Genomic DNA, 16,146 nt, shown 5'->3' with positions numbered 1-16,146 from the left:
GTAGGGAAAGAATACAGAGCATGGCTCATGGAATTCTTTTGAATTCCTTTGTGTGTGTGTGTGTGTGTGTGTATTCATGCTTACCCACATGTATGTCTTATGTCTTTGTTTTGTGTGTGTACATCTCTGATACGTTTGCATGTTTATCATTGAGGGCTAGTGTATTTGTATGTATGCACATGTATCAGTGCATGTATGTTTTTATGTATATGCGTGCTTACTTGTGTGTGCGTGTGAGTGAGCGTGGTTTATGTGTGTTTTATATCTGTTTTGTTTCTCTGTGTGCCTGAGATTGCAAGAGGAAATAAGAGGAGAGGACTATTTGAAAGGCACAATTCCGTAACTGCTGTGGTACTATGAATCGGTGTGTGTATGCTTCAGCTTTTGGAACTGTTTTTCTCTGAGGACGAGCAATACAATGTTCCTTACATCTGGGTGATGTCATCCTGATGGAGCCTGGCGCTGACACTACCCAGTGCTCTGTAGCTTTAAGAGGCTTTTGGCAGTGGCCTCACCACGCATGCCTGAGTGCCTTCCTGCCTGACGCGCTAGTGCGGGACCCTCAGTCTATTTTTTTCCATGGAGTTAGGAGGTCGTATCTTGTTGATCTCGGCAGATTTTTTTCTCTGCATGTTGTGCCTTCCTGTGCAGGTATTTTTGCTTATTTACTAGTGTTCTTGCTCCTTGTAATTTTTGTAGTTTTTCAATTCTTTTAAGTTTTCTTTTAAGTTTTTCGGCTCTTTTAAGTTTTTTCACAGCTCCCAAGGCCCTCTTAGGCTGGAGCACCAAGCTCAGTTTGCGGTAAACCCCTTTATGACCTCACCATTGATTGAGCCTTTTCATTTTGTTCTTTATGACATGCCTCAGAAGACCTCCACTGGCTTCAGAAGATGCACCCAGTGTAATCGAGTGATATCTAGCACTGACCCACACAATTGGTTTGTGGGGTGCTTAAGGCATGACTATGACCCTTCTTACTTTGTTCTTTGTTTACAAATGCAGAAAAGAACGCAGAAGGCACATGAGGCCCACCAGAGGGAACTTTTTGGATCCTCAAAGTCTGGTCTGTTGACATCAGCATTGGAATCATGGACCCAGATGGCTACCAGGACTTTGCCTGACGCTTGAGGGTGCACTGGCATCAAGGAGGTCTCCACCTCTCTTGACATTGGGTACAGGTAGAAAGCCCCATGACTGATCTGCATTGGAACCGACACCAAGGACATGGTTGGATTTGACATCATCTGCATTGGCACTGAGGAACACCGATATCGGGCGAAGGCCAAGGAGCATTGCCATCAGTTTTCTTTTGAAGCAGAGTGCCGGGATTTGGGGGGGGGGGGCTCATACTTACCCAGTTGCCAGGTTCTCATTGTCTTCCCCAAATTCCCATTCAGTTTCTGGGTCCCTGTTTTCTCCATTCCTGATTCCGTATTCTGTTTTCTCCCACTTTATCTCCAAGTTCTCACTTTCCCAGCCAATCTGACTTTCTGCTTTCTCTTTTAGTTACCAAATCCCTGTTCTTCCTTTACTTCCCGCAGTCTCTGAATTCCATTTTTTTCTCTGCTCCCTGCCATGTGCTCTCCCCAAGCTAGTTTCTGAGTCCCTGCATTCCCCACAAACCCTCAAATCTCCTCCTTTGGCCCTAGCGGCCCAGCACATTTATCATGGTCTTGGCTGCAACTGCTGCTTCTGACTTGGGGCAGGTACCTCCTCCTTTCTATGACAGTGTAGTTGAGATGTCCACTTATTGAATCACAGGGCTCTGTATCCCCTCTCTGAACCCTCTTCCTAAAGACTCATCCATTCACAGTACATCCAAAATGACTCCCCCCCCCCAAACTGAATCATTCATCCATTCTCCCCCACTCATTCCTTCTTTCTCTTCCCTGATTCCACCACCATGTTCACCTCCTTGCTCTCTGTTCCCCTCCCTGCAGTCTTTTACTTTCCCAAACATTATTTGTTTTAACTATGCGGGTTCCATTTGGTTCAAATAATTGGTGTTTGAACTACACAGGGTGTTGTAGATACAGAGTCTCACTATTCAAGGAGTATGTTTCAACCACATGGCCACAGGAGGGAGGAGATGCCTGAGCTTGAAGTTAGCAGCAGGCACAGCCAGATTGGGTTAGAGTGGCTGGCTGAGGTTGGGGTGCCAAGCCATTTTTGGGGAGAGGAGTCACTAACTGCTCTTTGCCCCCCTGTAGTGTTGCCTATGCACACTACCTAAGTCAGGTGATGCCCAGTATTAACAGGAAGTAAGGGGAACTGGATGAACTCAGATTTTATCAGTGGGGATGGTCTCTTGAGCCATGGGTCTGGACTTCAGCAGAATTCCATAATAGGTTTCTATTATGCTGATACTGGCATATGAGTTGTAAAGTACGCACCACAGTCAAGTCTATAAAGTTTATGCTTGCCCCAGGGGTAATATTGGCTTTGCTCCTTTCAGTAATGTCATGGCCAGGAGCAGGGCTAAAGAGCTCAACTGACACAATTAGGAAGAAAAAACACTGTAGAAGTGGACAGAGTGTGCAGGGAATGAGAAAGAGGAAAGATAATCTGGGGGAAAGAGTAGAGTGTGAGATTAGAGGTAGTATGGAGACATGAAGAGAGAATATCAGTGAGAATGAGCTTGGAGTATGGAAGGCAGGTGAGCTGGGAGAGTGAGTATAGAAAATGTTGGGGGATGAACTGAAGAGGGAAGCGAGGAAGCGTATAGGAAGTGAGATGGGTAGGCAGTACGAACTACAGTAGGAGAGAAGTGGTCTACTGTATTATGATGATTGCTTCTGTAGTTTGAATACTTTAGTTTGTCAGTCCAAGGAGCCCAAGAACAGATTCAGGTAGCATTGATGCCTTTATAGAAACTACTATGGACATTGCCATACTGCTGCAAGAAGTCAGTACTGTCTGCATCTTCGAGTTCCCCTTGAGTTCAGGTGATTGCTGAAGTCCACAAAACACACTATAACTAAGGTTTCTATTGTTAAAGTGCTCCTAGGTAGTTTTGCCTCCAAAAGCTTAAGTTCTGGTATGTTCAAATCAACTTTTTTCTGTATTGCAGTTTTAAATTAATTACTGCTCGGACTGTGATTATGTTGTATGATTTTTGCAAATATACAGAACTTTTCACAAAGTGCGTAGTTTTTTTTTGGCACAAGAATATTTCCCTCTTCTATTTTCTTCTTTCTTCTGACACCAGTAGCACTCCCCCTTAAAGCATCATGCTGGTTAGAAGATGAGGAATAAAGCAATGGGGAGGCCTGTTGAGCTCCATGCCTTCATCATCATCCTTCAGTGGGGGGGGGGGGGGGGGGGGGGGGCACTGAGCTCTCTGTTCACCTTAAGGGGGGGACTGCGAGGCTTCCATCCTCAGGTAGACTAAGATCTGTGACACAGAAGCTGTCACCTTACCAACCTTTGCCCCTGTCAAATTCTTTTGCTGCGCTGCATCATTATGATGCTGAAAAAAGAAGTACTTTGGTGTAACCAGAGGCTATGAAAGTGGCACAACCCAAGAATCATCCCCCCCCCCCCCAAAATGACAGATTGGTGAAAAGCAGAGAACTCTTACTGATCGGAGACTCAATTATCAGAGGCATTAACTTAGGAACACAGTTCAAGGGTTCCAACCTAGTGAAATGCCTTCCAGGATCTTCAGCTACCAGATGTACTGACCAAATTCTGAAAGTGATCCGAGAAGAGAGAGAGGCTTCGAATATTGATATTGTAATTCACCTGGGGACAAATGACCTGGTGAATAATAGCAAATTTACAGCACAGAGAGCGTTCCAGAAGCTTGGGGAGGGACTGAAATCTTTGGTTCGGACTGTGTCTTTTTCTGAAGTAATTCCCACATGGAAGAAGGGAAAAGAAAGACTATGCAAAACAGTGGAGTTCAATAAGTGGCTTGAGTCTTGGTGTAAAGAAGAAGGTTTTAGTCACATAGGGGTGTGGGGTAATATGTGGAAAAATAACAGGCTGTACTGTAATGATGGGCTACATCTTTCAGTGACGGGAAAAATTCAGACAGTATGTTTCTAGACATTTAAACTAGAAGGCAGGGGTGACAAAAGGAAACAAGGGAATTTGGAAAGTCATCCCCAGAATAAACTTGATGGCAGAGGGAAAGGTCATCTAAATACAGAAAACCACCTAAACTCTCTACGTAGATGGAAAGCAATGAGCACAAATGCTCGCAGTCTAGGTAAAAAGGTTCAAGACTTGCAAGCCCTGATGTTTGAAGAAAACTTGGATATTGTTGCTATTACAGAGACGTGGTTCAATGATTCCCATGAATGGAATGTGACTATACCGGGCTATAATCTTCTTAGAAAGGATAGAGAGGGCTAAAGGGGTGGAGGAGTGGTGCTGTATGTGAGAGACAATATCAGAGCAGCTGAAATGCGAGGCACCTGGGGAAAGGAAGAAGCTTTATGGATTGTCCTGGAAAGAGAAGATGGAACCTGTATCCACATGGGGGTTATCTACAGACCTCCGGCACAAATAGAGAAGCTAGACAAGGATCTGATAGAGGATATTCAAAAGATTAGTATGAAAGGGGAGGTGCTACTGTTGGGAGATTTCAACTTGTCTGATGTGGATTGGAACGTCCCGTCTGCGGAATCGGAAAGAAATAGGGAGATTGTGGATGCCTATCAAAGTGCCTTGCTCAGACAAATGGTGACGGAACCCACGAGGTAAGGGTCGATGCTGGATATAGTGCTCACGAATGGAGGAAGTGTTTCTAATATTGGGGTGGGTGTCTACCTATGTAATAGTGATCATCACACCATATGGTTTGATATAAGGGCGAAGGCGCAGTGTGGACGCACAAAACAAAGTACTGGATTTCAGACGTACTGATTTTGATAAAATGGGAGAATACCTGTTGAAGTGAGAAGGCGTAGGAGAAGAACATCAGTGGTCAAAGCTGAAGGCTGCTATAAATATGGCGACTGATCTTTATGCGAGGGAAGTAAACAAAACCAAGAGAAACAGGAAGTCTATATGGTTTTCCAACCAAGTAACTGAAAAAATAAGAGCAAAAGAGGCTTTGTTCAAGTAATACAAAAGAATGCGATGAGAGGATCACTGAAAAGATTATCGGATTAAACTCAAAGAAGTGAAGAGGGAAATATGGCTAGCGAAAGCGTGGGTGGAAGAAAAAAATGGCTAAAGATGTAAAGAGAGGTGACAAGACCTTTTTCAGATATATTGGAGAATGGAGAAAAGATAGGAATGGAATTAAGAGACAGAAAGATAATGAGAATGGTTATGTGGAAAGTGAGGAGGATAAAGCGAATGTGCTAAACAATTACTTCTCTTTGGTGTTCACGGAGGAAAATCCTGGTGAAGGACCGTGGTTGGCTGCTGAAGGAATATTTGGGAATGGAGTGGATACTGCGCCGTTTACTGAAGAAAGAGTTGATAAACAGCTGGAGACTCTGAAGGTAGACAAAGCTATGGGGCCAGATGGGATACATCCCAGGATACTGAGGGAGGTCCTGGCGGGACCTCTTAAAGATTTATTTAATAGATCTTTAGAGACAGGAGAGGTTCCACGAGATTGGAGATAAGCGGATGTAGTCCCTCTTCAAAAAAGTGGAGACAGGGAAGAAGTGGGAAACTACAGACCGGTAAGTCTCACGTCGGTGGTAGGAAAAATTAATGGGAGTCGCTGCTGAAAAAAAGGATAGTTAACTTTCTAGAAGACAAGTGGTTACAGGACCCGAGGCAACATGGCTTTATCAAAGGAAAATCCTGCCAAACAAATCTCATTGACTTCTTTGACTGGGTGACAAAAGAAATGGATGAAGGCCGTGCGCTAGATGTAATCTACCTGGATTTCAGCAAAGCCTTTGATACGGTCCCCCACAGAAGACTCGTGAATAAGCTGAAAGGGCTGAACTTAGGACCAAAAGTGGTGAACTGGATAGAAAACTGGTTGACCAGAGGGTGGTGGTAAATGGAATCCACTCGGAGGAAAGGATGGTGAGCAGTGGGGTTCCTCAGGGGTCGGTGCTGGGGCCCATTTTGTTTAATATATTTGTGAGAGATATTGCCGAACGGTTGGAAAGAAAGGTTTACCTTTTTGCGGATGACACAAAGATAGCCAATAGAGTGGATACCCTGGAGGGAGTAGAAATGATGAGAAGGGATCTCCGAAAGTTAGAAGACTGGGCGAGGGTCTGGTAGTTAAAATTTAATAATGATACAACAGGGGAAAATTCCTTTAGCTAGAGTACGACTAAGACTAGTATATAATTATAAAGTACTCACTTTACACCTGTGTTATAATATTTCACATATGACCTTAAGTTTAATCAAATTACAGTGCCTTATATCCATTAAATATCCCTCCTTATTAATCTCCCAGCAGTCACTCCAGAACTCCTTTCTTCTAGCCTATCACTCATCCACATCCATTCATTGCTTCAACGCACCAAACTCAATGCTTTGCCTCCAGCTTGTTATAGCATCAATCAGTAATACAAATTCAACACAATTACAGGTTTCCCCTCTTATCAGTTCAAACAAGCCCTATAAAAGGCTTTTTCTGAGTGCCTCAAAGCCCTTTTTCCTAGCAGTAGTAAAAGAATAGCCCAGCGTCTGCCCAAAACATACGCCCACACTACCGCAGGCCACTTTTTACTGCGGCTTGGTAAAAGGACCCCTTAGGGATTAAAATGTCCAAAGATATGGAGTCCTTATTTTGGGCAAATGATGTTCCTTTGCTTAAAAACATACAAAGTGATCTAAGGGATTGGGGAAAGAAGTTCTCTTGGTTAGGTAGAATAGCCATAGTGAAAAAGTGCTACCTTATTTGTTTTACCTATTTCAAGCTCTGCCAATGCATCTAAATTGAGGATTGAATATTATGCCCCACCAATCAAGTTATGATCCTTTGCATGGGTAGTCGGCACACGCAGTAAGTCAATCTGTATGACCAACCATTTGTACAGCACAGTGGGAATCAAGAGGTTATTCATAGCTGGCACTTATTGCTAATACAGTAGGGAAGGGGCTGGATGAGAAGTATTCATTCAATCATAGATGGGGACAAAAAGCAACTAAGCTGTAGGAATCAACTCTACCAAGCAGGACATTTGGGCACTTAACACAGGAGTGTACAACCTTAAAACCTAAGATTTGTATTTTTTTGTTACATTTGTACCCCGCGCTTTCCCACTCATGGCAGGCTCAATGTGGCTTACATGGGGCAATGGAGGGTTAAGTGACTTGCCCAGAGTCACAAGAAGCTGCCTGTGCCTGAAGTGGGAATCAAACTCAGTTCCCCAGGACCAAAGTCCACCACCCTAACCACTAGGCCACTCCTCTACTTACAAGAGAGGTATGGCCTATCAAGGGCTAACTTTAGAGAGGAAATGAAGAGGAAGCTCAGTCACCTGAAAACTGTATGGTTACAAAGGCCAGAGGTTATTTACAAAACTGTACAAAAAGGTTTGCCAATGTGTTTCATAAATTGAAATATATGCACGAATGGGAAGCAAATTTGGGGGAAGGAATGGATGTTAAGCAATGGAAGCAGATTATTCTTTTAACAAATAAAACTGAATATCATAAAGTGCTTCTGCAATAGTGTTGACTCTCAGACAACTCAGCAGAATCACCTCAAGTTACTCTCCAAGGTATTGTAGAGGACTTGGAGAACAGGGATCTTATTTTCATATGTGGTGATTATGTGCCATAATATAGTTCTTTTGGGGTCAGGAATCATCTGTTGTAGCTACTGTCATAGGAGAAACAGTATAGTTGACACCAGGTCGGTTTAATCAGTAGAGATCTTTTGTAAAAAAAAAAAAAAAGCACATCTTAAAAAGTTTTGGCAAGCTAAATGTTTCATTGTAGCGATAGCCCGTGATGGAAAAATTTGAATCCACCTTCCTTAGAACAATGGCACCAGAGGTTAAGATATGTAGTGCTTATGGAGAAACCTACAATGCTAAGATCTGGACATTTGTATAAATAGGAGAAATGTTGGGTCTTTGCAGAACTGTTTTTGCATTATTGACAAAGTTTGAATGGATGGATAGGAGTTACTTAGCCTTGGGGGGGGGGGGGGGGGGTGCACATAGGGGGATGTGTAGAGCTTGAGAAGGAGGCTTTACTAATGTAGTGTCCTTGCAAGTGTGGACAGTCTAGGAGTTATGGCACATCTATAAGTTTATATGTACCATGTATAAAACTTGGATTGGTTGTTCATTTCACTGTTATATTAATGTAGGAAAATCTAATAAACATTTTGTTATAAAAAAAAATCAAGACTATTAATACTTTTTTGTATGACAGCTGGTTCCTGATTTGCAAGTTAATATCAGTTCATACAGAATGGTTTATTACAAAATAATACTCACCCCAAAGTTATAAGAATTGTATGTTGCATGAACCTCTCTATGGCATCCTGTGTAAAGTACAAGTTTTTTTAAATTGATTATACCCTAAAATGAGCAAACTTTAGACAGTATTTCCCAGACCTGGTTGGTATTGTGCTTGGTAATTGAATTTATTGGTTAACAGTTAACTAACTTTGCGTATTAATTCCATGATTTGATGCCTTAGTTCAAGTGGTCTCATGATACTAATATTTAACCATCTCTCTGACCTCACGTTCAACTTTCTTCAAATCAGTCACCTACTTTCTTACTCATCTATATGTTACAACTTTGCCTTACCCTTCACTACCAATTATAATGTTCTAGTACATATTGTGTTATCATTTCAAGTAGTATACTTTGTATTGTTGTTCAAATATTTTTACTGCTCTAATTGCCTATTGCTCATGTTTGATCTATTCTTACTGTGCACTGCCTTGAATGAATTCCTTCAAAAAGGCGGTAAATAAATCCTAATAATAAAAAAAAAATACTTTTTGAATTAAGGCCTCAAGTCCAGTTCCAGGAGCACACCACAGTTCCTGTCGAATTCCTACTGAATCTGTGAATTCTGTTGCATACATCCATCACTGCCTTGTGATAAAGGAAATAACGAGAGGAACTAAGTTCTATGTATATAAACCATGAATGCTGTATCCTACTACCAGTTACATAAGTACATAAGTATTGCCATACTGGGAAAGACCAAAGGTCCATCTAGCCCAGCATCCTGTTTCCAACAGTGGCCAATCCAGGTCACAGATATCTGGCAAAAAAAGTACAAAACATTCTATACTGCTTATCCCAGAAATAGTGGATTTTCCCCAAGTTCATTTAATAATGGACTTGGGGAAAATCCACTATTGGATTGTAGGTTGTAGGTTATGAAAAGTTGCACCTAGTTTCCAGAAGATTGAAAGTGCATTTATTTTCTCATTAGAAAGCATTGTTAAAATTAATAGTGGTCTGCTTTCAGAAAGAGTTTTAAAAACTTCAGATTTATTTTAATCCTAATTAAAGTTTTTTTTAAATCATTTGTAATAGGAATTAAATGATCTTCATATAGATGCCCTTTCGGTGGTGATGAATTGTCTTGAAGATGAGGATACTGTACAACAGCTGGGAGAGACAGGAAATCTTGAAAAGCTACTTTCATTTGCAGAATTTTCTCCTGTCCCTGAAATTCAGAAGATTGCAGCCAAGGCAATTGCTAAAGCAGCTCAAAATAGTATGTGAACATTTGGAGAGTATTATTATTGTTGTTAACTTAAGTTTTAAGAGGTGTACCCAGTGCTATTATGTCACACAGAAGTACTTACTGAATGAGTAAGATAACTGCCTAATATTGGGGGAATTTTCAGCTGAACATTCACCTAAACTTGGCTAGTCAAAATTTGACCATCTAGATTTTATGCTGCTACATGTGCAAGCTAAGTGGGAAAGCTGAAAATAGCCTTCCAATAGTAGTGCAAGAATTGCTTAAATATGAGCATGGGCCACTGTCAATCATGGCCAAAAGCTCACCTGACTTTCCAATTTAGTCCATATTCTACTTCCTCCGGTTCTAACCTCTCCGTGTAGAAGGAAATGGCAGAGAACGGACTAATCCTACAAATTGGGCAGGGCTGGAGCTGTAATTTACAGGAGCAGTAATTCACAGCTCTAGAAAGTACATTTTACAACCAACTTTTAATATACTAAGAGGCAACACCAGCGGGCTCATTTTCGAAAGAGAAGGACGCCTATCTTTCGACACAAATCGGAAAATGGACGTCCTTCTCACAGGGTCATCCAAATCGGTATAATTGAAAGCCGATTTTGGATGTCCCCAACTGCTTTCCGTCGCAGGGACGGCCAAAGTTCAAGGGGGCGTATCGGAGGCGTAGCGATGGTGGGACTTGGGCGTACGTAACACTAGGATGTCCTCTACCCATAATGGAAAAATAAAAGGACGTCCCTGACGAGCACTTGGATGACTTTACCTGGTCGTGTTTTTCTCATGACCAAGGCACAAAAAGGTGCCTGAAATGACCAGATGACCACTGGAGGGAATCAGGGATGACCTCCCGTTACTCCCCCAGTGGTCACTAACCCTCTCCCACCCTCAAAAAATATCTTTCATAATATTTTTTGCTAGCCTCAGATGTCATACTTAGGTCCATGACAGCAGTATGCAGGTCCCTGGAGCAGTTTTAGTGGGTGCAGTGCACTTCAGGCAGGCAGACTCAGGCCCATCCCCCCCACCACCTGTTACATTTGTGGAGGAAACAGCGAGCCCTCCAAAATCCTCCAGAAACCCACTGTACCCACATCTAGGTGTCCCCCTTCACTCGTAAGGGCTATGGTAGTGGTGTACAGTTGTGGGTAGTAGGTTTTGGGGGTGTTTTGGGAGGCTCAGCACACAGGTAAGGGAGCTATGTTTCCCTGGGAGCAATTATTGAAGTCTACTGCAGTGCCCCCTAGGGTGCCCAGTTGGTGTCCTGGCATGTCAGGGGGACCAGTGCACTAGAAATGCTGGCTCCTCCCAAGACCAAAGGGCTTGCATTTGGTTTTTTCTGAGATGGACGTCCTTGGTTTCCATTATCGACGAAAATCAGAAACGACCAAGTCTAAGGACGACCATCAAAACTTGGAAGTCCCTTTCGATTATGCACCGCCAGGTAAAATGTTCATACAGGGGATCATTCTAAAACTGGGCACCTTCATTTAGGCACCCATATGTGATGTGTGTGTAAGTATAGGCGCTTAGGTTATCGAATTTATCTTATAGAGCATTTCTGATATTAAATAATCTGCCATTTTTGTTCAGAAACATGAAGTAGCTCTATAAAAATGTATAAATGTATAACTTTAGATCACAGTGATTCAGAACATAAGCCTCTCTCTAAGCTATTATACTACCTCATCTTTAATATACCTCACACAGTGGTCTGTATTTTCAAGGCTTAGAAAACACAATTTGACTCAGAGCATTCCCCGTGAAGTTATGATGCTGTTGATTTAGATGAAAAATGTCACAGTAATCATGAATTTATAAGTATGTTCATTTTAATTCTGTAAAGTGAAATGAAGTGCAAATCACAAAATAGTACTATTAGAACTGTGTGGCACTGGGCAGTATTTATTTTAAAATTTCATTCATTTCTAACAAGTAAAAAGTTAGTACAATCTGTTTTTATACAACTTAATTCAGCTGTAGAGGCAATATACATATGAATTACATATAGAAAATTAACCCATCAGATTTCTCCAAGACTAATCCTTTTATGATGAGGCTGGTTTGTTAACTGAAACAGATGTACAAGTAAGTTTCCCTCATGTTTCATCTATGGGACAGAAAAGAAAATCTTTTTCTTTATCATCGTGCTAGATTGAGTTATTCCCCCCCCCCCCCCCCCAGCATGCAGCTTGGATTGCTGCAGTAGGATTCATTGAGACATTTCCTGATTTCCAAGGGTATATAGTCCATGGCCTGTGCCCTATGGTCGAGTCCAGTGACTGGTGTTAGCTCCTAGAGTCTGGTCCATGGACATTCCTCTGGTGAAGCCAGAGGATTCAGGCCCTTTGCAGCCATGAACCACGGTCTATGAACCTTTGCTGGGTGAGGCTAGGGTGCCAGTGCCAGCTAAACGCGCTTTAATTGGCTGAGAGAGACCTGGAGGGGCATAATCTAAAGGGACGTCCAAATAGTTTTGATTTGGATGTCCTCGCATGTCCCGATCCCCGATTCTCTCCGGCGGTGGTCATTTTGGGCACGTAAGAAAAACACATCCAAAAAGGACGCCCATCACAAAATCTGAAGAAAAAAATGTCCAAGTGTTCGTCAGGGACGTCCTTTTTTTTTATTTTTGAGAGTGACGTTTATGAAGCCGTCTTTGGCATGCGCAGAGCAGCCAACATAATGATTGACTGCTTTGCGCGTGCTCGGCTGGCTGGCTGGCTTCCCCTCCCTAGGCAGGAAATCGCATGCAAATGAGCTAACAGCGAGCAGCTCATTTGCATGCGATTTCCTTCATGCCCGTTTTTTACCGATTCGCTAAGGGATCGGTAAGGGAAGGGCTCTTTCCGTGGAGTTAGCGCATCTGGCTGTGAGTCAGGACAAAACCTCTCATGCCAGAGGCTCATTCCAAGGGGCTCTTTGTCTGCAGCGTACTTTTATAGTACTATGATGCCCAATCACCTCTCCCCTACCCTGAACCAATCATAGGTCCTGCATTTGTGCTGGAGACTTGCAGTAGGGACCTTGCCATCTCGTAACTGGAAATGTTACTGGCATAGCAACGGGGGGGGGGGGGGGGGGGGTCTTATCAGAGTTTGTGGTTAGGTAAACATTCCTGCATGTAACTGATAGTAGAGGCTAGCAGAAACACAAGGAAAGCAAAGATGGGGGATGGGGAGTAGTGCAGCATACCTGAAGTAGAATATTATAGCATTATAGCCAAAAATTATAGAACAGCTGCCAGCTGCTGCGGTTAAAGATTTACTGCAAGACAACTGATGAGGTAAACTGGGAGGGCAGGGGAGGGGAGAGCTGCCGCCACCGTGACCATTGTCTGGGAGAGATGGGAGGGAGAATATGGGAGGGCAGGGGGAATTGAGGGAAAACATGAGAGGGGAGTCAGAGAGAGAGAATGGGTGAAGGCACGGGGGGGGGGGGGGGGGTACATGGAGGGAGAGAGAGAATGGGTGAAGGCATGGGGTGTACAGGGGGAGAGAATGGGTGAAGGGACGGGGGCACAAGGAGAGAGAATGGGTGAAGGGTCGGGGGCACAGACAGAGAATGGGTGAAGGCACAGGGGGCATAGAGAGAGAGTGGGTAAAGGCACAAGGGGGCACAGGGGGAGAGAATAGGTGAAGGCACAGGGGGACATGGAGAGAGAGAGTGGGTGAAGGCGCAGGGGGCACGGAGGTAGAGAGAAAGAATGGGTAAAGGCACAGGAGTGCACACACAGAGAGAGAGAATGGGTGAAGGCACAGGGAGAGAGAGAGAGAATAGATGAAGTCACGGGGCACAGGGAGAGAGAATGGGTGAAGGTGAGTTTGTGGGTGGCTAATATCTTTGTCATGAGGTGCAGAAGGGATTCAGGGATGAGGAGAGGATACAGACTTGTGATGGAGTGGGTATCAGGGGAGGATGCAAAGTTGTGATGTCAGGGAGCATAGAGAGGGGATTGTTCCATCAACCTGTACACCTGTCCCTTCAAGTTGGCACTTTTAAGGCTGGTGTAAGAGCCTGCTTGGAGACTTTTAGGTTTCTATTTATATATATATATATATATATATATATATATATATATATATATATATTATCACTCCACCCTCACCATGCCCCTTTAAAATTTGTACATGACGTGGATCTCCATGTGTAAATAGTAACTTCCTAAAATTGATATTTGCATGTGTAACTAATTTGCATGTGTAGAAGCTGCTAGTTACCATGAAGGTGCTTTTAAATTAACCTCCAGAATGTTTGTTAGATTATTTAATATATATCCTTCAAACTGTTTTCACCCAAAGCAGATTACATTAGACAAATCATGCAACTTCAGAGTTAAGGGACTAAGGGATACAAAGAAGAGATCAGAATGGGAGCAAAGGGATATGGAGATCAGAATGGGATCAGAGCAGAGAGATTAAAGGATATGGGGAACAGATCAGAATGGGATCAGAGCGGAGGGATTAAGGGATATGGAGAAGTGATCAGAATAGGAGTGGGAGGAACAAATACGCTTGCCTGTTCAAGGTGGTAAAATGCTTAGTTTAGAGTCTATACACCACATAGAAAAACATAGGAAACAGCCAAGTCAACACTTGGCTAGACAGGACTGAGAAAATAGGTTAGCCCAGCAATGCAGGTCATCTGGCTTTGAAGGAGACGGCAAAGTCAGCAATAAGATCTGTCCTTCTAATACTTGTTCAAGGAAAAGTTGGTGAGTACGGTGCTGGAGGCCAAAACAGTCCCAGCATTCAGTAAAGCCAGGATTCTTATTTCATGTAGGGAACTTTAATCAGGATACTGGATTATATGTTATTTGTCCATGAAATTTTTCCCTTTTGGAAAGCAGTCATGGATGGGAAATCACTGCTCTGAGTACTTCTAAATGTCTGTCCAGATGGGCAGCAGGTAAAATGCATCTTTTTTTTTTGTACTTTATTTTTTAATTCAGGCAAAACCATACAAGATCCATTGAGGATTGAGAGCTACATTCTATGTAAGATGCCTGAAAATTCCATGCAGGAAAAAAATATTCTTAGGTATATTCTGTAAACTATGCTTAAATTTTATAGGCTTAAATTTCAGCACGGTATACAAATTAACGCTGAGTTCCTCTCCATGCAACCAAGGGCCCTGTTTACTAATCCGTGCTATAGGCACGCTAGCGTTTTTAGCACACACTAAAAATTAGCACGCGCTAACGCTAAAGACACCCATAGGAATATATGGGTGTCTCTAGCTTTTAGCATGCTCTAATAACGCTACTGCACCTTAGTAAATAGGGCCCCAAATGTAGTCGCGACCATTTACAGCATTGGCTTAAATCCCGACGCCTAAATTAGGTGCAAAAGGCCAGAATCGATATATGGCGCCTAGAAAATTCACGCAGAAAACATTTCTGCCTTAGCATATTCTATGTGGTGCCTAGATTTAGAAGTGGTATATAGAATATGCTTAGTTGATATCCTAGCACCTCCATTTACACCAACAAAAACGTTGGCAGAGGGCCATATTCTATAACAACACGCATACATTTTGAAATGCCTGCAAAATGCCCATTTCCCTGCCCATAACCATGCCCCTTTTTCCTGCGCACATTAAAATTTAGGCACAGTGCTTTACAGAATATACTTAGAGAGTTGTGTGCGTAAATTCAAATTATTGTACATTAGTGCTCATTATTGCTTGTTAAGTGCTGTTAACAATGCTGATTGGCTTGTTAATCCAATTAAGTTGCATGCGTTGTTACAGAATACGCTTGGATTTTGGCGTGAATCTCTAGGCGCGTTATAGAATCCGGGGGATAACGGGTGTATTCTGTAACAATACACATAGATTTTAGAAACGCCATGCCCTGCCCATGGCCACGCCTCCTTTTCAACTATGCAACTTAGAATTTAGACACACGGTGTTACAGAATATGTTCAACGAGTTGTGCGTGTAAATCTTAATGCCAGTGCTAATTGCTTGTTAACATCCAATTAACAGCTCTAATTAGCTAACTAACCAATTAAGTTACACGCATCATCATAGTATACACTTTGATTTCTGTGTGGAAATTAAGGCACCATATATGGAATCCAGGGTAAATGTGCAAACAATTCTGCAACTAGTTACAAGTGTTTATAGCTGGCAGTGTATAATATCAATAAATCTACCACAAATGTTTTCTTTTCAAACAGTATTCACACTGTTCAGTAGCAGAAAGTATATAGTAAGATGGTGCATATTGTTTTTTTTTTAAATCAGATTTCCATTTATTTTGAAGATTAATTCTTAAGTGCTTTGATTTCATTCTGTTCAAAGGTGAAAATAGAAAAATTTTGCATGAAAAAGAAGTAGAGAGAGTTCTGGGATCCCTTTTGTTAGGAGATAATTCTGGAGTTAAGATTGCTGCTTGCCAAGCTGTAAGTGTCATGTGTGCAACTTTCACCAGCAAGGAAGCTTTCAGGAAGCCAGGTGTGTATGAAATGACAACAACATTATTGTTAAAACTTGCAGTAATTACTTGACTGAAAAATTGCTCTG

At 42.4% G+C, this 16,146-nt stretch overlaps 1 protein-coding gene across 3 annotated transcripts in view; it reads left to right on the top strand.

The window, feature by feature from the left end:
• ARMC3 (armadillo repeat containing 3) overlaps positions 1–16,146 on the top strand; it is a 194,910-nt gene that overhangs the window by 83,875 nt on the left and 94,889 nt on the right. For all 3 annotated transcript variants that reach the window (XM_030199322.1, XM_030199315.1, XM_030199328.1), the window contains 2 exons: positions 9,447–9,630; positions 15,925–16,077. In XM_030199322.1, coding sequence (XP_030055182.1) covers positions 9,447–9,630; positions 15,925–16,077 — 337 coding nt within the window. The remainder of the gene's footprint in view (positions 1–9,446; positions 9,631–15,924; positions 16,078–16,146) is intronic.

Source organism: Microcaecilia unicolor, chromosome 1, assembly GCF_901765095.1.
Source record: "Microcaecilia unicolor chromosome 1, aMicUni1.1, whole genome shotgun sequence".
Lineage (NCBI taxonomy): Eukaryota > Metazoa > Chordata > Amphibia > Gymnophiona > Siphonopidae > Microcaecilia > Microcaecilia unicolor.
This window is presented reverse-complemented; position numbering and strand designations above follow the sequence as displayed.